This window comes from Sprattus sprattus, assembly GCF_963457725.1.
Source record: "Sprattus sprattus genome assembly, chromosome: 4".
In the NCBI taxonomy this organism is placed as follows: Eukaryota; Metazoa; Chordata; class Actinopteri; order Clupeiformes; family Clupeidae; genus Sprattus; species Sprattus sprattus.
This window is the reverse complement of record NC_137923.1, coordinates 7729085-7750271: the sequence shown is the minus strand read 5'-3', so window position 1 is coordinate 7750271 and position 21187 is coordinate 7729085. Positions and strand designations below refer to the sequence as shown.

Below are 21187 nucleotides of genomic sequence, written 5' to 3'. Positions count from 1 at the left end.
AAGAAAATGAATGAAAAGTATTTTTATCTTGTCTTTCAAAGCAGTTTTACAGACATGGAAAACATTTACATCAATATCACAAAACAGTATGGTCAAACAATTAGGAAATTGATAGCAAAAATGATCTTAAGATGTGTTCAGGCTGACTAAATTTGAGGAAAGCTGTACAGGCATTTTTAAACAAATTCTTGGAGGACTTGGAGCACTAATGCACTTTTGCATGACTTAAAAAAAAAAAAAAGTACTTTGTTATACAAACACTTTTGTTAACACAAACATCCTTTTCAATTAGAAATTAAATTCCTTTAAAAACCACCCCTAAAACCTCTTCCTCCGCCACCATCGCCTCCTCCGCCACCATAGCCTCCTCTGCTTCCACCCCTATAACCATCACCACCTCCTCCTCCATAGCCTCCTCTGCCTCCACCCCTATAACCACCACCACCACCTCCTCCTCCTCCTCTGCTTCCACCCCTATATCCATCACCACCTCCTCCTCCTCCATAGCCTCCTCTGCTTCCACCCCTATAACCACCTCCTCCTCCTCCTCCTCCTCCTCCATAGCCACCTCTGCCTCTGAAGCCTCCAGAGCCCCTGTATCCCCCACCACCATATCCTCCTCCTCCTCCTCCTCGGTACCCTCCACCGCCTCTGTAGCCGCTGCCTGGCCTCAAGCCCCCACCACGTCCCCTGAACCCTCCTTCACCACTTCCGTCGAATCTCTGCATTTTTGGGGGAGGAGGGCCATCGCCAAATCTGTGAATAGATGGAAAATGGGGAAGGGTCAGCTTTTCATAGAGTTAAAAAACGTCAGGAAAAACAAACTTAGAGATTAATAAGCAAACTACCTTGATCTAAGTATATCAAAGTATTTTCAGGAGTTTTCATCCCTATTCAATCTCTACCTTCGGTTGTTGGCCATGAGGTTGATCCCGGTAGAGGAAGGTTTGGAGATGAGCCGCAGTACGTTCAGCATGCGCTGGTTGGTTGGGTCCGGTTGGTTGATGATTTCCGGGTCTTTGGTCACCTCCACCACCAGAGCCTCCAGCGCCGCCCTCAAGGCTGCAAGAGACCCCGCCACCTCATGGGGGATCCGGAGCTTGATCCTATGTGGGGCGGGGCGGGGGGAGACAAACATACCTGGTAAGTGGTGGCAGTCGACTGTTGAATAATTCTTAAAGTGGTAAAACACCAGCATAAAACATGTGAATGTTATCAGATCACCTACCAATCATCCAGCTCCACAATGTCACCATTAGAAGTAATTTTCTTTGCAGCAAACAGGATGAGCTGCAAAGGGCTGACCATAGTCATTCCTTTGGCTGAGATAGCGCGAGTTCTGATCTGAAACACAGTTAAGCCAGGTCAGATCATGCAGGAACCCTTTCTAAAGATGTACACACTGGGTGAGATGAGGGATGCACAAACCAACCTTTTCTCCAAACACAAAGAACGGACAAGGGTACGTCATGTCCTGGTTGCTGAAGCAGCAGTTGACCGAAGACTTGTGGATGAGAGCATTTCGGCCCTCAGTGGTTAGAATCTTCCTCTTCTCTTTGTGGTAGCACACGTTGGGATAGAAGCCAAAGGTCAGCAGGGAGATGACCACATCCAGGTTGTTGTCAGGGCCAACGTTGCTGAACATCTGGTTCATCAGACATTCTGTGGGGGAGGGCAACATAAAAAAGGACCCAAGTTTTTTTCACCTCCAGGGTAGATTCACCGTTCAATACTGCCACTTGGCCAGAGCTCATGTGTAATATTAACACTTACAACATGATCAATACTCGCAACAATGATGACACAAAGCCATTTTTTCTAAAGGTGCTAGTTGCTAGTTTTAAACAGTGAGTACCACACCCTCAGGGAAGCCTGCATTGACGAGAATTTCCTTCAGCTGCACTTTGGCCTCCCAGGTCATCCTGAGTGTGTGAATGTGAAGTCGCTTGTGCTCACAGAACCTCGTCTCTGCCTCCTCTCCACCCATTCTACAAGAGGAGGGGGGGAAAGATCATAAATAAAACACAAAATATTTCCATACAATTGATATAAACTCGTCACTCCATATAACATGGTTAACAGAAAAGTGAGCAGGTCTGAAACTGCACATAGAAAGAGTTGACAATCTTATACAGCCGCGGAAAAAATTAAGAGACCACTTCAAAATTATCAGTTTCTCTGGTTTTACTATTTATTGGTATGTGTTAAAGTAAAATGTGCATTTTAGTTTTATTCTATAACCTACTGGCAACATTCCTACCAAATTTCAAATAAAAATATTGTCATTTAGATAATTTATTTGCAGAAAAATGACAATTGGTCAAAATAGCAAAAATGATGCAGTGTCTTCAGATCTCGAATAATGCAAAGAAAACAAGCTCATATTCATTTTTAAACTACACAATACTAATGCTTACACTTCGGAAGAGTTCAGAAATCAATATTTGGTGGAATAACCTTGGTTTAAAATCACAACTTTCATGTGTCTTGGCATGCTCTCCACCAGTCTTTCACATTGCCGTTGGGTGACTTTATGCTACTCCTGGCGCAAGAATTCAAGCAGCTCGGCTTCTTTTCATGGCTTGTGACCATCCATCTTCCTCTTGATCACATTTCAGAGGTTTTTTATGGGATTCAGGTCTCGAAATTGGGCTGGCCATGACAGGGTCCTGATCTGGTGGTACTCCATCCACACCTTTACTGGCCTGGCTGTGTGGCATGGAGCATTGCCCTGCTGGAAAAAACACTTCTCAGAGTTGGGGAACATTGTCAGAGCAAAAGGAAGCAAGTTTTTCTTCCGGGACAACGTTGTACTTTGCCTGGCTGAGGTTTGTAAAAGACCATAAGGATTGAAAAAGCGGACTGGAGGTTCTTCTAAGTTCGTCTTCTCTGATGAGTCCGATTTCACAGTAGGTGCAAGACTCTCTGGCTTGTAGGCCTCTCCAGGTCTCCGTCTAACCATCAGACGACCATGTGTTGGGCAAAGCTGAAAATTGGACTAATCAGAGAAGACGAACTAGAAGACCCTCCAGTCCGCTTTTTTCAATCCTTATGGTCTTTTACAAACCTCAGCCAGGCAAAGTACAACGTTGTCCCGGAAGAAAAACTTGCTTCCTTTAGCTCTGACAATGTTCCCCAACTCTGAGAAATGTTTTTTCCAGCAGGGCAATGCTCCATGCCACATAGCCAGGCCAGTAAAGGTGTGGATGGAGTACCACCAGATCAGGACCCTGTCATGGCCAGCCCAATTTCGAGACCTGAATCCCATAAAAAACCTCTGAAATGTGATCAAGAGGAAGATGGATGGTCACAAGCCATGAAAAGAAGCCGAGCTGCTTGAATTCTTGCGCCAGGAGTAGCATAAAGTCACCCAAAGGCAATGTGAAAGACTGGTGGAGAGCATGCCAAGACACATGAAAGTTGTGATTTTAAATCAAGGTTATTCCACCACATATTGATTTCTGAACTCTTCCTAAGTGTAAGCATTAGTATTGTGTAGTTTAAAAATGAATATGAGCTTGTTTTCTTTGCATTATTCGAGATCTGAAGACACTGCATCTTTTTTGCTATTTTGACCAATTGTCATTTTTCTGCAAATAAATGATCTAAATGACAATATTTTTATTTGAAATTTGGTAGGAATGTTGCCAGTAGGTTATAGAATAAAACTAAAATGCACATTTTACTTTAACACATACCAATAAATAGTAAAACCAGAGAAACTGATAATTTTGAAGTGGTCTCTTAATTTTTTACGCGGCTGTATATTGCACAAGGTTGTAATTGACCTACCGAACATCATCCCAGGCCTGAAATACAGACAACAGGGCCACGTGGTCTGAAAAGCGTGAGCCGGCAAAGTTCCTATGGACAAAGCCCAGGCGTTTACCCTCGCTGATGAAGGGCTCTGGAAAGCAGGAAGCTGCTGAGATGGTGCACACTGCATCACCAACACTGAGGGGGAATAAAAGAGCTTTGTCTGGTAACCTGCCAAGTTTCAAATTCTTAGATGATGCCAATTTGCTTGTTAAGTAACAAAAAGAGTAACAAAAAGAAACTGCCTCGGTGTGAACGGAATTTATGTGTGTATTAATTCAGGTCCCTGGATACTTACTTGAGGATGCAGCCCATGATCATCATCTTGCCCAGGCGGGGCTCAATGGGCAGCTTGGCCAGGATGCGCCCCAGAGGAGTGAGCTCGTCATTTGAGTCAAGGGCATCCAACTCTGCAGCAATTTAGATTTAGTTTTACTTAAATTGATTAAAATAAGAAAAATGTGAGGGCAGAGTTGCTATGTACAGTTTTAAAAAAGAAAGCTGGACACTGATCAACCAGTGCCCTCTAGTGGTGATTTGTGAAGGACCATTATATTTGACATATGCTGAGAAAGTCATTAGGATATTAGAGATCCAAGATGCACCTCTGAGTGTGTGTTCCGCCTCAATGACGGCGTCCAGTGGCGGAGGTTCGATGGCTTTGGACAGGAAGTGGCCGATGGCTCCCAGTCTGAGCAGCTTGATGCTGAGGGCTACTTCATGCAGCGGCGTGCGGAAGATCTCCGGAGTCATGTGGGTCTCCAGCCTACAGACGTATCACAAAACGTCAAAATGCTTAAACTCAAGGTGACACAAATTATGCAACTAATATACAGTATTAAAACAAAGCCTGATCCAGTGTTACCCTCTGGTTAATAGTTTGGAGTTGTTCTGGTTTGTGGACACTCAACACCATTACGTGTGCAAATATAACAGAAATAACCCGCACAACAGTTTCACATTGAAGGGAAACTTCTTGATTTTCCAACACGGGCTATTTTTTTTTACAGCCATTTTGTGGTTGCGGATTAAGCGTTCAAACTCAATACTGGAGCGATTTCCATCATTGATTTGGACCCAAAAATATCTAAAAAATAAGGCCGAGGTTGAACCCATCCCCAAGCTGCCCTTTAAAGTCAGCAGTGAGAAGAATGAGTGCACCTGTCAAAGCGGCCTCTGCTGCAGAGGTGGAAGCAGAAGCCAGCCCGGACTCTGCCAGCTCGCCCTTTCCTCTGCTCCAGGTTGGTCTTTGAAGCCCAGACCGTTGCATAGTTGGTCATATTATTATGGGATGTAAACAGCTTTACTTTCTGCCTGTGAATGACAGAAATGAGACAAAAGCACTTAGACTATTGTGTTAAAGATGCCAGTGGTTCCACATTCAGAAAAAAAGTAAGGTATGTCTTGCACTGGATGCAATGATTATGCATAACAGCCCCTTTCACAGCACTTACTTGCAAGAATCAATGACGTAGACAACATCATTGATGGTAATACTGGTCTCTGCAATATTGGTTGACAAAATCACCTGTACAAAAAAAAGAATCAAATAATCAGGGGGTACAAGGAACAGAAGTCCTTTCGGCTTGACATAAGGAAATGATAAGACCTTGGCTATAGTGAGCCATTGTCAGAGTGGGGTTTTGTGGCTAATAACTGTGTTAGATCTGTGTTTCCACTCTTGACCCGACATTGAGACTGACCTTGGTCACACCCTCAGGCATAGGCTCAAACACCAGTCGCTGCTCCTCCCTGGGGATCTGAGAGTGGAGAGGCAAGATCCTGTAGCGCTGACTTCCTACACACGCACACGCACACACACACACACACTAATATTAAAACAGGCCACTTTCTCCATTGATTTTGAGTTTCTCTTCCTTATGGGACCACACTGTGCAATGACAAAGCAAATCACGGATCACCTACCAAAGTGCGGGTTCATCTCCAGGTGCTTCTGCATGGAATAGATGAGGTTCCACCCGGGCAGGAAGACCAGCACGGCTCCATGCACCTCCAGCGTCTCGATGTACTTGAGCAAAGCCTCGATCAGCTCAAAGGAGGTCTCCTTCTCGTTCAGCTGAGACATGGAGCGCTTGGTCTCTGGGCCGTACTCCGTGCCACAGATCAGGTTACAATTCATCTGGGGGGAGAGAGGGACAGATGTTCTTAGCTTAGAAAGGGTCAACTTGATCAGGGTGTGCCGAGTGTACAGCTGGGATGAGGAAATCGGGATGAAAGAGGAGCTCGGTACGAGGATCAAATAACTCTCACACAGACAGGGCCAAAGAGTGTAACTCAATTAGCCATCCAGGCAGGGGGTTTACACAGTGGAAAATATTGACAATAATACCTCATCTTCTCCTCCTTCCTCGTCTTTGTCCTTCCTCTTTTTTTCCATGGGAGGGGGGATGAACTGAGTCATCTGAATACAGTCCTCAAGGAAATACTCTGGGTGGGTGGGGGTTACAACCAGTGAATGTCATGACATCAAGAGGTGCATCCAAATTTGTATTCTTAATCTCAAGAGCAGAAAGTTCAATCACTATGAATGGAGGTGGAGGAGGGTGAAGAAACATCTTCTCTTACCTTGGACTGGGAACGTGCGTCCATGCACCTCTATGACTGGGGCACTGAAGAAGTACTCTGCGAACATGGTGGTGTCGATGGTGGCAGACATCAGTATGACGCGAACCTCAGGGTATGCCTGGACCACGTCTCTCAGCACAACCATCAGGAAATCCGTCTGAAAGGCGTCAATTAGAGCGCTTTACAAAAGTTGGGCAGATTGACAGGAATCTGCTGAAGGTTACAGCAACAGCAGGCTGTTGTGTAATAATACTGAAAATATAAGCCAGCTGATCTGAAAGGCCTTTGTAACCCTTCGAGACAAGTCAGCAGCACCCCACAGAGGGTGGCACAGACAGACAGACAGACAGACAGACAGACACACACACCTATTCAGCACTTACATTGAGATCCCTCTCGTGGATTTCATCAACAATCACGTGACTAATCCCTCTGATTCCAGACTCCAGCTTCCTCAGAAGCACCCCTGTGGGAGAGCCATGCCATTACGTACGCATTTAGACAGATGATGGAGAGACCTAGAAACACTTCGGAGAGGTGGTATACGTACCGACTGTGCAGAAGAGCACACTGGCGTGAGGCCTGGGCAGAAAGGACTCGAAGCGCACGCTGTAGCCACAGCTCTTGCCCACCTCCTCTCCTCTCTCGTATGCCACACGCTCAGCCACGGACACAGCACTAATACGCCGAGGCTTATAGGAAAGTAATATATAATTAAATACAAATTGGACACAACACAACAGGAAATACTCAGCTGTAATGATCAGGAAATAAAACACACCAAATAGTCATCCAGGTAAACACGTTTTGTCAGTGAGATAAATAATACAAAACTGACATTTTCTCTAATGTGTTTCCAGAAACAGTACAAGGGAAGAGACCATTCAGAATCTCTAAAGTAATTCTTACCTGGGTAACAACTATGTTGCAGTCGGCAGCACGGTTGTTCTTGATAAAGTAGTCCAGGATGTACTGGGGCACCTGTGTGGTTTTGCCACAGCCCGTGGCTCCGCGGATGATCACCACAGGATTGCTGTGGATGGCATTCATGATTGCCTCCTCAAAGTTCTTCACTGGAAGCTGGTTCCTGTCCGTTATACCCTGGGAGAAAGAAAAAAAGAAAAAGAAAATCACAATTCATACTAACAGAGGAAATAACAGAACATCCGGGAAAGCAAATGTATATGAAATGAGGAGACGAAATTTCAAGGTTATTTTTTACAACTCACCGTCTGGAGGTTTTCATCATTCTCTAGCTGATAGTTCAACTCCCCAAGCAAGTCTGCACTTATCTGCTCTGGGGTACACTAAACACACACACACACAGTTATATATATATACTGTATATACATCCTTCTTTTCTGTGCTCCTGACACAACGTGTTAATTGGCTGGAATTGTTTATGGCTCGTGAGGGTCACTATGTTTGACCCCATTTACAGAGCTAGGGCAGTGTACAAACACCACAAGGGTTTTTTGCACACCCACACACTGAACAGACAGTTAGGACTAAAGAGCAATTTGCTGAATTTGACCAAACATCCACCTTTAATATAGATTAAAAAAGAAAGGTAAGAAACATATGGCATAAATACACAGATTTATGAATGACTGAACAAGAGTGGACTTACAAAAGCCAGAGGGCCTTCATCAATGTTGCTGCTGGTCCAGGGGTTCCAGTTGACCTGTGGGGGTGACCAGGGCACCACACCTGCTGTGTTCTGCCTCTGAGATGGCTCAAAGCTGGCCAACTTCCCCTGAACCAGAGACACCGGAGAGCTTGGATCCTCAGGCTGAAGTAGAAAGACACCATTACAATCAATGCCATATTTAGGGTTCTTACCCATTTCAAAACTTTCCATGACTTTTCAAGGACCCTTAATAAAGTTTACAGGACCCTTCACAATCTACAAGTACACATAAATACGCCTTATTCCAGAGGCTCGTTAGGTTAAGTCAATTGAAGTAGAAACAGTAATGGACCATGATCCATTGAAGAGTAACGCAAGTCATTAAACCTATGACAAAATCAAATTTAATGGCTTTTCCAAAACTCAATACTGAATGTCATGTCTTCTCCAGGCCTGAAAATGGTATTTTAAAATTCCATGACATAACCAGGATTTCCATGACCGTGGGAACGCTGTATTACCAAGCAAACAAGTCCCAAAGTCCAGAATATCGCTTAGGCCACAAAGTTGACCAGCTAAAAGACTGAGAATGGGTTTAGAAAGAACCACTTACCGGTAAGGGGATCTGAATACCCAGTTCCTGGGTAACGCTCTGAAGCTGGTGTATCAGCTCATCTGGTACATTCACTTCATAAACCTCCACCTGATCAGAGCATGGAACACCACCACAGTTTTAAATGGTTAACTTTGTGGTGAACTGAGGAATTACTATCTTTGGCGAACAAAACTCAATAGTCACACCATCAGTAGAAATAAATGTGCTATACTTGCACGTCACATTCAAAGGATATGGGGACACCTTTTAAAAAGCCATCTAGATATGAGTAAGCAAATGTAGGCTATTCTACTCACCGTCTCACCCTCTTTCTTCTTAGTTATTCCAGTGTAAGCTTCAATGACACCCAGATGGTACAGCTGCCGGACAACAGACAGAGCACAGGACTGGGCTGCCAACTTCTTATTGGAGCCATGTTCACGAGCAATTATCTCTGTTTAAAATAAACAATGAACACAAACAGTGAAGAAATGGCAACACATTTGTTATTTTACCAGCTGTTGCAATTGTTTTCTTTGAACAAAGAGGCAATGCAATAGTGCGATTGTACAAAATGGCACTTACTTCTCCCAAGCTGCCTGACAAAAATTGTCATTTCAGCAATGAAGCTCCTGCAAAAACCAAACATGAAACAGCCTCAGACACAGGGACCCAAACGATAAGTCTGCTCTACAGACATTCAAAATGACACACAGACACTTTCAACTGACCTCAGACCTTCACAAGCAATGGCTAGCACAGCCAGCTGCAAGGGAGATCCCTAATGTCCACAATGCCCCCTCAGTGGTGTCTATGTTTTTCTGCCAGACTTCCGCAAACCAATCAGAACTGTCTCCAAGTATCCACAGCCTTCCACTCCTAGTGGGAAAGTGACACCAGAAATCACAACCAGACATTACCAAGCCTCGCCCACACCGGTCCCACTTCAAGTTACACCATGTGACAACTTAGTGCACCCTAAGTGATGTCACATGTTTTTAACATGTAAGGTTGTGATTTCTGGTATCACCATAGCCCAACCACACACTGTCCAACTGACACATTGAGCCAAAATCCACTAACGGAAGAGCCAATTAGAGGACTTTGGCAAACTTGATGACATATGTCTCCACTGATATTAAAGAAAGCTTCAGCAGTTGCTATCTGATTTCCTATGAACAGCAACTAGCATTTTTTTACTGATAGAACTTGACGCCAATACTTAGTATGTAAAAGAAGGAAGTTTGAATGTTGTGACTCAAAATATCAGAAGCAACTGCTGAGTCTAACTTTATGGAAGTTTTCTGAGATCTCCCAGGGGTTCTCTGCACCCCAAGAAGGTCTCTCACATCACTGTAGTCCAGCAGGAAAACATACTCTCCACCTAACCACTACACAGGCTTTCTGGCTAGCCTTATCTAGCCTCTAACTGATGATCTCCTCCCGAACAATCCTATGTTAACCTATTCCCCATAGAGATACGCAACACAGTGAGAGATTAAAACTGATACATGTCAGACATGGTCATATATCATTCACACATTGTGTGCTTCTAAAAGAGGACCCGTGCGACCCAGCCTGACCTGTTGTGGTCAGGCCCAACTTGGCTGTATTTGTAATCAGTTTGGTTCTTCTCCTTTTGGAAGAACTGGTTTAAACGAGCCTTGGCATTTTCCAGTGTCCAGTTGCCATGGAGACCTGCATTCAGATCAACTTCCTCAGATTCAAAGGTCTAGAAGGGGAACAAATTACAGTGCACAATCACATCAGCTGCTGTAAATCCACCATCAAAATCTTTAAATGTCCCTGAGACACTGGCGCGAGTTCCTACCGCTTCTTCATCTTGCTGCTCTTTCTTCTGATAATACTCCTTCAAATTAGCTCCTCGTTCCCACTCAGCGTTACTGCTGTTGTACCCCGAATAGCCTTGACCTGTACCGCCTGGCCCGGGCGTGCCATGCTTCTCTGAGATAATAGAAATTGCATGTGAGAGGTTAAGACAAATACAAGTATTCGTTTCAACTCGGTATGGCCCATGCACCATAAGCCTATGAGGTCTGAGGCTCAGGGCAGATGTCTAACCCCTTGTTGTGAAATGGTCAGCATAACTTCAGTTCAGACAGATGAAAGTAAAGCAAAAAAACTGCAAACCTACCCTGTTCCTTTTTGATAGCCAGATGTGGAGGCAGAGGTCCACTGGTAGGGAGATCTCCAAAACCACTACGACCATCTGTTTCACTCGGGGCAGGCACACTTGGCTATAAGTGAAGAGTTTTATTAATAACACCTCTGGGCCAACTTACGCTTTAGTCACGGCTATATACGTGCGTATGTTTACATGGCTTGCACAGACGACAGCACTACATTTACCCCGAGCGCAGGGACCTCGCCTGCGTTCATTTCGCCTACTCGAACAAGGTAGTTGACAAAATCCCGGGCTGCATTGGACTGTGCGTCCTTCTTGTTGGTGGAGTTTCCCATTCCAATGTAGTTGAAGCCCTCCACTCGAACCTACCAAGTACGCGTTTATTATTGACAATGTCAGCTAGTAAAACACGAGTGCATTTATGAAGGCTCACGCCGTCAACAAAAGTGTGGTAGCTTAGCATCCCAGTTTAGTTGAATCATTCAGATTAACTTACCTCACATAAAAATTTCTGTCGGTTCTTGTTCCCAGCCAACTTTATATCATAAGTGGGCGTAAGTTTTTTCTTACCACACCACGCATAGAGGAAATTCTTAATGTCTGCCATTTTCGACCTAAAGGTAGCAAAGACCCACTGTTATACAAATACCAAGATGATAAATAAACAAAGCAATATGCAACTGTTTCATTTGGTAACTTGACTGGTATAAGATGGCCCATGAGCTGACAAACCAACAGCCTAAACAGCTCGCCAAGTGGTATGCCGACCTAGCGTTAATTAAGCTTAAATTAGCTATGCCAACTTGCTTGAAACATTCGCTCCCTATGTTAAGTAGCGTGACCTGTGGGGCAGTTTAAGTTAGGAAACATCTGTCTGTCTGTCTGTCCTTTTAACGTTATTCATTTCTGATAACGACCCAGGATGAAGCTAACGTTAACCGTGTGGTTTTATGCTAGTTTAGCTCGCGACAGCTAGCAGTTTGCATGCAAACGAAGCTGCGTGAACTTACCTTCCCCCGGTGGCACTGTTTTATTTCAATACGACGTTACTACACACTGTTTAACAACCGCCCAATAACGACAGCGATGGAGAGGTCATAGACCCAACACAAAACAAAACCTTTTACTAGGCCCTCTCTCTATGAATGAAAATATGGGAAGTTCGCATTTGACCCCAAGTTACAATGCATTTCAAAATAAGAGTTGATGTACGTTAAATGTTCATTTTAGGGGAGCAGCCATTGGTTTGTGCTTCACTTGGGGGACAGAAAATCTAAATCGTAAGTGGAATTCAAACGGTGAAATAAAATAAATTAATACAATAGTACAATGAAATCCAACGACTACTTTGTCTCTGTTTTTGAGTGCTGGTCAACGAGCTTTTCTTCCTGGACTGCATATACTGCCCCCTACAGAGATGTTAAAGATTACACATATATATATATATTTTATGTAACTGTCTCGTTGATGATTTATTTTCCTGCGTGCCAATGGCCCAGTTGTTCCTTTGGAACACAACGTACATGTGTGACTTGTTCCAGAAGTGTTCAGGCTTTATTCACGGCATTTCTAAGTTTTCAAATTTGGAATGAAACTAAACTCCCACATCCATATCCTCAGAAACATTAAACCTGACGAGCTTGGATCTTGTGTTATACAAATTGTATACAATGTGTTGTACTCCTGAACCTTAGAATAGGCTTTGCCACGGCCAACCATAACATCCTGTACAGTAAGACAGACTTGAGGCTTTAGATGGGGATAACTGGTATGGCCTAAGAATGGGGAATGTTTTGGGAATCTGTCAAATAGGAGGTTCAGTATATCTGTAAACAACTATGTCACTAAATTCTCTGTTGTTAAATATAGTGTGCCTCAGGGGTCTGTCTTGGGACACATTTTATTTTGTTTATACATGCTTAGTCTTGAGCACATAAATTGTAGACATGGTGTCTCTTTTCAATTTTATGCTGACGATATGTAGATTTAGCTCCCTGTGAGTGTCCCCTCCCTGCTCATTTAATGACTGCCTTGTGACTCGAAAAAATGGATGTCAAAGCATTTTCTTCAGCTAAACTCAGACAAAACAGACACAATCCTCGTCATTGGTTCCTAGTCCTTGCTGGTCCCCTAATGGATCTGGTCGAAACTGTTGCAAAGGATCTTGGCATCTGGTTTGACAGTAATCTAAGTTTTGACCAGCATATCACAGGTCATGTTTTCATCATCTTAGAACTGTTTAAAAAATCATGTATATGTTTACTTTTAAAGACAGAGACAATTTTGCACTCCTTTATGTCATCACACCTGGATTACTGTAACACTCTTTACCTGCCTGCACCAAAAATCTATGAATCGGCTTCAGACTGTACTGAACTCAGCTGTCAGGCGTCAGACCAAAACCAAGATACGATACTGTTCCATAGGTTCGGCTGAAAACGTAAGGGGTCAGAGCATTTGCAGTTATGGCCCTGAGGCTCTGGAACAATCTGCATGAGGAAATCAGGTTGGCGTAGACAGACAGTGAGTCACTTCTTAAAACACACTTTTATAGGAGAGCCTTTCCTTATTTTGCAGTTTTAATTACCTTAACATTTACTTTTATTTCCTTTTTTATAAACAACTGTTTTATTTTGTTACAAAACTAGTTTGCTTACACTAGGCTAAGATTTTAATACAAAAACAATAACAAAGTTCATGAGACCAAGTCCATCTTTATTCCCAACAACTTTTAAACTTCTTACAAATATGCAATGTTTGGACCATCTGTTGTCATCTTGGTGACATTCAAGCATAGGTCTCTGTGCTATATATAAAAAAAAATGTGTTCAGTGGGGTTGGACTTCATATCAGGACAGTGAAAACACAAAAAAACAGTGCCATTACAACAGTAGTCTCTGACATTAATGTTAACTTAATCAGAGGGGCAGTGATCTTCACACATATTCTCCATGGCTTAACAGTACTGAGGACAAATAAATAATGAAGCAGGTAAATGACTTCACTGAGTATGTGTGTGTCTGTGTGAGAGAGACTTGCATGTAATATGAAAATCTGAGCTACAAATTGTATCAGAATATGCACTGATAAGATGCTGTTAAAGTAGTAAACAGGTTTGTTCTGAAACTAGCCAAATCAAACTTTGAAAATCCATTCCATTGGCTAACAGAGTAATGGCTCTTCTAGACCACTCAGTCAAAATAAATCTGTCAATAAAATAAAATGGCCCATTGTAAAGACAGAAGAAAAACACTTTAAAAAGAAACCATTGAAAAACTGGGTTAAAAAACAGAGTGCATCAATATTTCGCAAATTGTATTCCTTTCCATTTCTATTATAGGTCAATAACACTTCATAGCTACAGCAATTCTCTGTGCTTTTCCTCATATTTTTTAAAACAATCCCTCTATATGTACATCGCCTCAATATATAATATTTTAATTAGACAATACTTTAAATTCTCATTTAAAATGCATACTTAACCTGCATATGGGGATAGAAGTATTTATAAAACAAATTCACTAAATTCAGTATGATAATTCATCCCCCCCCCCCCCCAAACACACATCCAAAACAACTTGCCCTTTCCAGTATCATTTCTGTACAACACTAATACAAGTTATTTACATGAATGACTGGACATTCCTTGTAGATGTGTGTTTATAGTAGTCAGAGAAGCTTTGTTTTAAGTTCAATATCATCTGTCTGCGACCGTGACCAGTTAGCACAGCTAATCTGCCTGAGAGCACCCAATCTGTAGTGCCAGGCCACAGTTCTCCCCGTCCAATCAGCAGCTGCTGTTCTTGAACTCTCCGTTCTCTGTGATGGAGAGTTTGGTAGGGTTGGTCGGCGAGAGACCATTGCGGAGGTTGTGCATGCTGTAGCGCTCCTTCACCTGGGTGAGCGCACTCATCAGCCGCGAGTTAGCTGCATCCAGGGAGCTGATCCTCTTTTCCTGGAAGAGCAGACAGAAGTAAGGAACATGGTGTGAGACAGACAGACAGACAGAGAGAGATAGAGAGAGAGAGAGGAGTAAAAGAGGGGTATAAGTTCTCAATTCAACACTACTTCTGCAGCAAACTAACCACAAGTGAGGCAGAGCAAGAGGGGCCAAGTCACCTGATCACCATCCAGAACTATCAGAGGTCTTCAGAGGTTTTACATTAACCTCAAGTATGCAAAGCTAAGTGGATACCTTACAATCAGATGACCTGTGTTTGAATAATGCAAGTGCACCATCATTCTTTGTGGATGAGGAGTGGTTAAATGTTTAAAGCCTACATAATAATTATGGTTGGTGTAACACTCACTACCAATTATGAATTCTTAAAGAGTGACTATTTTCGACTCAGTGATTTTCATGCAGTCTTTCATGACAACCAACTTAGGGAGACACAAAAAAAAAGTAAATTGGAAGAGGAATTGAATAGAGGTAGACATTTTTCATTTAACCAAGATTATATCCAGTCATGTGCGGAGAAAAAGAAACTGAACAAAAGAGGAAATGCATTGTTTCACATTCCATTCCATTGACATGTTTGAAAAAAAAGTAGGCTCTTTACAGAAGGACCAGTCTGGACGTGGACCGACTCCTAAAGTGCTGGACTAGGGAACCTGGGGGTGAGCAGGAAAGGGTTGGGATGGGGGGGTGGGAGGCTGGCCAGGTTTCAGGGTGTGCCGGGGGCCAAAAACAGGGAAAGAAAAGTGGAAAACAGCCAAAGCTCGAGCTTACAGAACTGAATTTGCTAAGGAGCGCACTTCATCAACACACATTCCCCAAAATCCGAGTGGGAGGAGATAGCCATGGATAAGCAAAAAAATTAAAAATACTGTACTTAAACACTATATCCAAACAGGTAATTGAACTATAGTTTGTTATCAAATATATGCATTCTGTGGGATTCAGCTCATTGTGGCAACTGGAAAGGACAATGTTTTACATTTTATCCTGCACAAGATAAGATGCAAAGAGAAAAGCTAACATCAAGATAGTATGAGGGGGAAATCATCCATATGCAGCACTGAAAACCGATACGGATGATTTATCTGGTAATTTCCCCTCCTAATCGTGTGGGTTTCTACAGTTTGAGATGATGAAGAAAAAAAAAACGCCAATTGTCCTCATCATCTAAGCTCAGGTATGGGTGTTGTTTGATTGCGCTCAGACAAGGCTTAGTGGACCAGAATGCACTGCTTTACTTGCCTTCTTGCAACAACTCAGTTCCTTTAGTGACCTGGAATTCAGTGGGACACAGTACAACAATGAAGCAGTCAGCAGGATTTCACCCCCCTCCCCCCACACACACGTATGCATATAGAGAGAGGGTTCCTTCATCCCAAATGAGCAGCATACTAATGAGAGCCGTGCTTCCGCAGAGATCTCCTGCTCCTGCACAGAGAGCTGTGTGAGGAGTCACTGCTTTTAAGGTTGGCTCTCTCGCTCTAGGGACAGGAGCTAGACCAAGATAAAACTACAGAGAGAATGACCCCGGCCAAAACACACATCAATGCATGCTCCCTTATGTACACAATACACGTGTTTGATGCAAGCCTTCATTCCCGGCATCGTACCTGTGCGTCGATGATCTTCTGCTTTGCATCAATGACAGCCTGCATCTCTGCATGATCTCTCTTCAGCTCTTCTTCCACAGCCATCAACCTGCACAACAGAGAGCTGAGGTTTATGCCGGGCAGAATGCAACACAAGCCTCCACCTGAATCTGTAGATGCTATTTAAAAATGTAATTATATTGTGATATTATTCCTGTACTGTCAGAATAACATTTTATATCTCTACGTATATTGCAACTAACATCCTATAGGATTTTTTATTATTTAGGATATCCATGGTGCATTTTGAATTTCACACTATCTGATATGGCATACACATCTTATTTTTGATTATAATGGACAACGTTATGCAATACTACTACTACTAAAATGCTGATCTGTCCATTCTGTTCAAAAGTGTCCATCCTATAGGTAGCTCAGACACACCTGCAGATGATGCTCTTCATTTGGCTGTCTTTCTCCTCCTGCTGTCTGCGCAGGCGATCCTCGCTGTCCTCCAGGCGTGTCTTGTACTCCAGCAGCAGCTTCTGCATCTGCTGTTCCTGGGTCAGCAGACGCCTCTCGTACTCTTCCAGACGACGGCTAGACACGCGCAGACGCTCCTTCAGCTTGGCGATCTCCTGTTCGTACTAGAGCAGAGTGAAGTGAAGAAGTTAAAAAACAGGTCATGGGGGGAAAGGTCTTCAATGCTGTCCTTCGTTAGCTCATGAGGTAGGAGTCAGTTGTGACAAGTTTGTCCGTGAAATTAGACTGGTTTCTTTCTACCTTCTCAACGTGTTTGCCGTCCTCTCTGCTCTGTCCCTCCTCCTGCTCGTCCTCATACTGGCCGTTGTTCAGCACCCATGCTGCAGTCCTCTCAACGGGGGACATGGTGACTGGCTCTGCTGGGGACTGAACCTGCAACACAGTCACGTTCCACTTAAGATCTGAGGTGGTTCGTAAGAAAATGCCTGATAAAGATCATGTTGACCAAAAAAAGTCACCCATGATCGTTTTTTTTTATTTTAGTTGGAGCGGCTGGACTAAATTTCAGTCTGCACATACTTCCTACTCTCACTGCTATAGTTTGACCCTGCATGTGAACCCAGTATTTGACTAGATGTGCACATCACCAGCCTTTTCTCTACACTGTTAACCACCGAGGGCTTAGAGACGTAGCAGCTGTATAAAGGATTCTGGCCAGGAAAGGACGAGGCTGTGCGAGTGGGTTTGTGTGTGGCTAGAGAGAGCAGTGCTGAGTGCGTGGCCGTACCTGTTGTCTGCTGGCCCCTCTGACGGGGGGCACGGGGCTCTCCCTGGAGCAGGTGGACTGCTGTCTGGAGCGGCCTCCGCTCTGGGGGACGGGCTCCGTGTTAGCGCTGCTGCTGCTGCGCAGTGAGGCGCTGTGGGGCAGCGACCTGGGCGTGCGGACCCCGCCGCTCCCTCCCGCTGCCATCGCTGCCCGACACTGCTGCTCCACCTTCACGATGTGGGCGGTGCCCGCGCTGCTCTGCCTGGGCACGGCCACCGCCTGGGCGCCCGGCAATGAGTCTGACAGGGGAGGGTGCCAGCGGGCTGCACCGACCGGGGCACACTCGTCGCCGTGGACACTGCGCCGAAGCTCCTCCTCCAGGCTGCTGGTGGAAGGCGCGCGGGCACAGGGCGTGTCGCCGCGGGCGCCCGTGCTGGGGCTGGCGCTGCGTGAGCTGCCCGAGCTCAGGTTCTCTGAGCTGGAGTCCGGGTGCAGCGACTGGGCAGAGCGCGTGGAATGAGTGGAGTGCGTGGAGTGGGCGTGCAAGTTGCTGAGGTGGTAGACGGGGTTCTGGAAGGAGAGCGGCTGCAGGCTGCGTTGCTGGCTGAGGGAGTGGTGGATGGGCCGCCGCACCTGTGGGGCGCTCTGGGGCAGGTTGTCCCGCTGCTGCAGGGCTTTAGGCTGGGGGGAGATCAGCTGCGGCTGCGGCTGCTGCTGATGCTGGTGGTGGTGGTTGTTGTGGTGATGGAGTTGGTGGAGGTGGTGGGGAGGCGGCGGAGGGGCATGGGAGGGGCCGATGGAAGCCTGGGAGCCCACACGGCCTAGCCGGGGCGGGGCCTCGTGGATGGGGAGGTGGGCCTGGGCGCTCTGTAGCAGGTAGGTGTCCTGGAGGTCCATGAGCGAGATGCTGCGTCCATTGGGCAGGTGCGGCTCGCGGTCGTCCTTGTCGGAGAAGCTCATGCTGTGGGTGGAAGACTGCTGTCCAAGCAGAGGGTGCTTCCCCCGACTCCTCTCCACTGCCTCCATCATGTGCTCCTGCACGGGTGACTTGACGCTCCTGACCTCACTGAGGGAGGAAGATCAGAGATTATACATTATAAACCATCATAAACAGATCCATCTACAAAACACTAAAACAAAAATCAAGAGAAAACATATCCATAATATGATTAATCCATAAAAAAGCTGCAAAAAATATTTACAGTGAAGTTAAATTAACCTCATGCCAGAGCATTTTTGTGGCAAATCAGGCATGGTCCTCTGTATAAATGTGACCAGTAAACAGGACAACAATACACTTCCCTGTGGAGACGGTCCGCAGTGACCGCACTTGTCCAGTAAATCCAAATGTTATGTAAATGACTGCTGCTATCAGACAAGCGAAGAGGAGAGAGAAGTACCTGTCCGCCGGGTCCTCGAATATCCTCTGCAGTCCGGACGAGACGCTGCCACTAATGTTGTGGGCGGAGCTGTGGTCCTGGAAGCGGCGCAGTTGCTGCTGGAGGGGGGTGGGGCTGGACAGCGAGCGGGCAATGTCGCCAAGGATACGGGGCAGGGGGCCCAGTTTGGCCACCGTCGCCTGCAGGAAGGAATTTTCACCCTGGGTTCGCACGTAACCATGGCAACCACATTGGGCACAGGGGCCACATCACCCCGCAAGTGTTTTTGAAATGCAGATGGCGTGGAAGGGTTGGTGGATGGGCAGGTGCAGTTTTTTTTTTTTTGGGTCGGCAAGAGAGGCACCATAATGCATTGGTGGTAGGACAGCGTAACCATGGAGACACAGTGGTGTGTCGGGCAGGAAAAGGTGGAGTGGAAAAAGAAGGGTGGGAGGGCGGGAGGAAGAAGAAGGTAGAGAAGTGGGTACAAAGAGAGGGGAAAACACAAAAGGAAATCAAATTAGGGCTAAATAAAAAATAAACACATGCCTCTAAAACTATGTGAGCCATTCCAAATGAAATGAGTGGCAGGACATGCATCAGGGGCAAACAGGCGGTTATGAGTTGAGATGCAAGAAGGTTGGAGATAACTAAAATAATGACTGGAAAATGAACAAATTATGCAACAGTGTTTCGGTGTAGTCAAAAACGGACATGCTCCCCTGCCTTGTGGGGGATTGGTTAGGAAGGCACTGGCGATGAATGAGGGCATTGAGAACATCAGATTCAGACACACCAAACTGGCTTCGCTCTCTAACAGCAACTATTTTAACACAGACCTTTTAGCACACACACTTTAAAAATATCCATTAAAATAAACTTAAAAAACAGATATTAGAGATTACTGGATTTTCTATGAAGCCCCCTGGTACTGCAAAATGAAATGTTTCTGCTTTTAAAAATCTGCACACAGGAATCTGGAAACAAACAGGTCTACACAAGAAATCATGTAAGACACTCCACCATCTCACAAAGCAACACTTCCAGGTCCCACTACACCAACAAATGATGGCTGATCACCTACGTACAGTGACACACAGTGAGGACTGCAACCTCTGTACGAAAAGTGTACTCAGTGCCCCACCTTTATGAGACTAAGAACTAAAATATATGGATTGGCAAGACTAAAATAGCACAAAACAACTAAGGCATTTCCCATCAAAAGTGAAAATCCAAGTGGCCCTGGGAGATTTTCAGAGGTGTTGCTTCGGAGTCCTGTTGGAGGAGGTGGAGGGTGAATTACCTTATCCAGCTGGGACACCACCTCCCAAAGCAGGGAGTGCAGCACGGACAGCTCACGGCCCAGGTCGATGTAGCCCTCGAAGCCTGGCGTGTTGGAGATGGTCTCTGGGTTGGAGATCTCCAGCAGGAACCGCGTCATGCCTGCCCACTCGTGTTCCAGGAAATCATTCATGAAGGCCATGTACTCCTCCTTATTTCCAAACCTGGGAAGGGAGAGTCGAGCACTTTAGTTAAAAACTTTCCTGGGCTAAAATGCATTTGTGCTTGTTAAATAATAAAGATAGTAAAGATTAAGACAATAAAGATTAAGACACATACAAACATCTTATTACATCAAAGTTCCTCTCCTATGCATTAGTAAATAAATAACTACAAGCATCCCTTTATATCTTTATGATACCAGTTGACTTCGTAACTAGAAAGCAGTAGGCGTGGTCTAGGAGCAGGATGATGGATCCTATCTGTGCCACCTACTTGGCGAAGTTGGCGAGGTTTTGGATGACCTTGGCGATGAGGGTGAGTGTGCGTGACGTGCGTTCGTCAGGGTACTCTTGCATGAGGCTGAAGAGCGAGGGCGACATGATGGCGGGGCACAGGAAGCGCAGGAAGAGAGAGGCGCTGATCAGCCGCTGGCTAATGTCCTGCTTCCCCCGGGACATGCAGTGCTGCTTCCACGAGGCGAACACCTCCTTCAGCTCACGTGGGAACACACTGGTAACGGCGCAGAGTTGAGAGCATTTTAGAAGACTATTCAAATCAAAGTGCATAATGTATTAACTCATTCATTATTTATAAATATTTATATGGATCGAATAATAATTATTTATAAAACCACCGCCCCCCCCTTGCGGGTCCACTGAACAAAATTGAGGGTCTATCCTAGCTTCAATATCACCAGATTAGAGTCCCGCAACACTGATTTAAACTACAC

The 21187-nt window shown here is 45.0% G+C and overlaps 2 protein-coding genes across 3 annotated transcripts in view; both read right to left on the bottom strand.

Moving 5' to 3' along the window:
* Positions 1–7: 7 nt before the first annotated feature.
* dhx9 (DEAH (Asp-Glu-Ala-His) box helicase 9) lies at positions 8–11888 on the bottom strand. Its single transcript, XM_080837678.1, has 28 exons — positions 11784–11888; positions 11270–11387; positions 10998–11138; positions 10783–10885; positions 10459–10592; positions 10211–10359; positions 9213–9259; positions 8945–9081; positions 8646–8735; positions 8033–8194; positions 7632–7709; positions 7312–7503; positions 6953–7094; positions 6786–6868; positions 6403–6559; positions 6167–6264; positions 5743–5956; positions 5520–5614; positions 5271–5344; positions 4978–5130; positions 4422–4582; positions 4115–4226; positions 3793–3954; positions 1861–1988; positions 1433–1662; positions 1229–1344; positions 906–1106; positions 8–756 (listed from the first exon to the last, which is right to left on the bottom strand). The coding sequence occupies exons 2-28, from the start codon at positions 11378–11380 to the stop codon at positions 306–308; spliced, it is 3921 nt and encodes a 1306-aa protein (XP_080693804.1). The 5' UTR covers positions 11381–11387; positions 11784–11888; the 3' UTR covers positions 8–305.
* A 1634-nt stretch (positions 11889–13522) lies between these two features.
* rasal2 (RAS protein activator like 2) overlaps positions 13523–21187 on the bottom strand; it is a 51341-nt gene continuing 43676 nt past the window's right edge. Inside the window, exons 11-18 of one of the 2 annotated variants that reach the window (XM_080837675.1) lie at positions 20731–20967; positions 20258–20459; positions 18976–19175; positions 17597–18641; positions 17110–17241; positions 16771–16973; positions 16345–16432; positions 13523–14728 (exon numbers count right to left, since the gene is read on the bottom strand). In XM_080837675.1, coding sequence (XP_080693801.1) covers positions 14561–14728; positions 16345–16432; positions 16771–16973; positions 17110–17241; positions 17597–18641; positions 18976–19175; positions 20258–20459; positions 20731–20967 — 2275 coding nt within the window. In that variant the 3' untranslated portion in view covers positions 13523–14560. The remainder of the gene's footprint in view (positions 14729–16344; positions 16433–16770; positions 16974–17109; positions 17242–17596; positions 18642–18975; positions 19176–20257; positions 20460–20730; positions 20968–21187) is intronic. The other variant, XM_080837676.1, reaches the window with a different exon arrangement.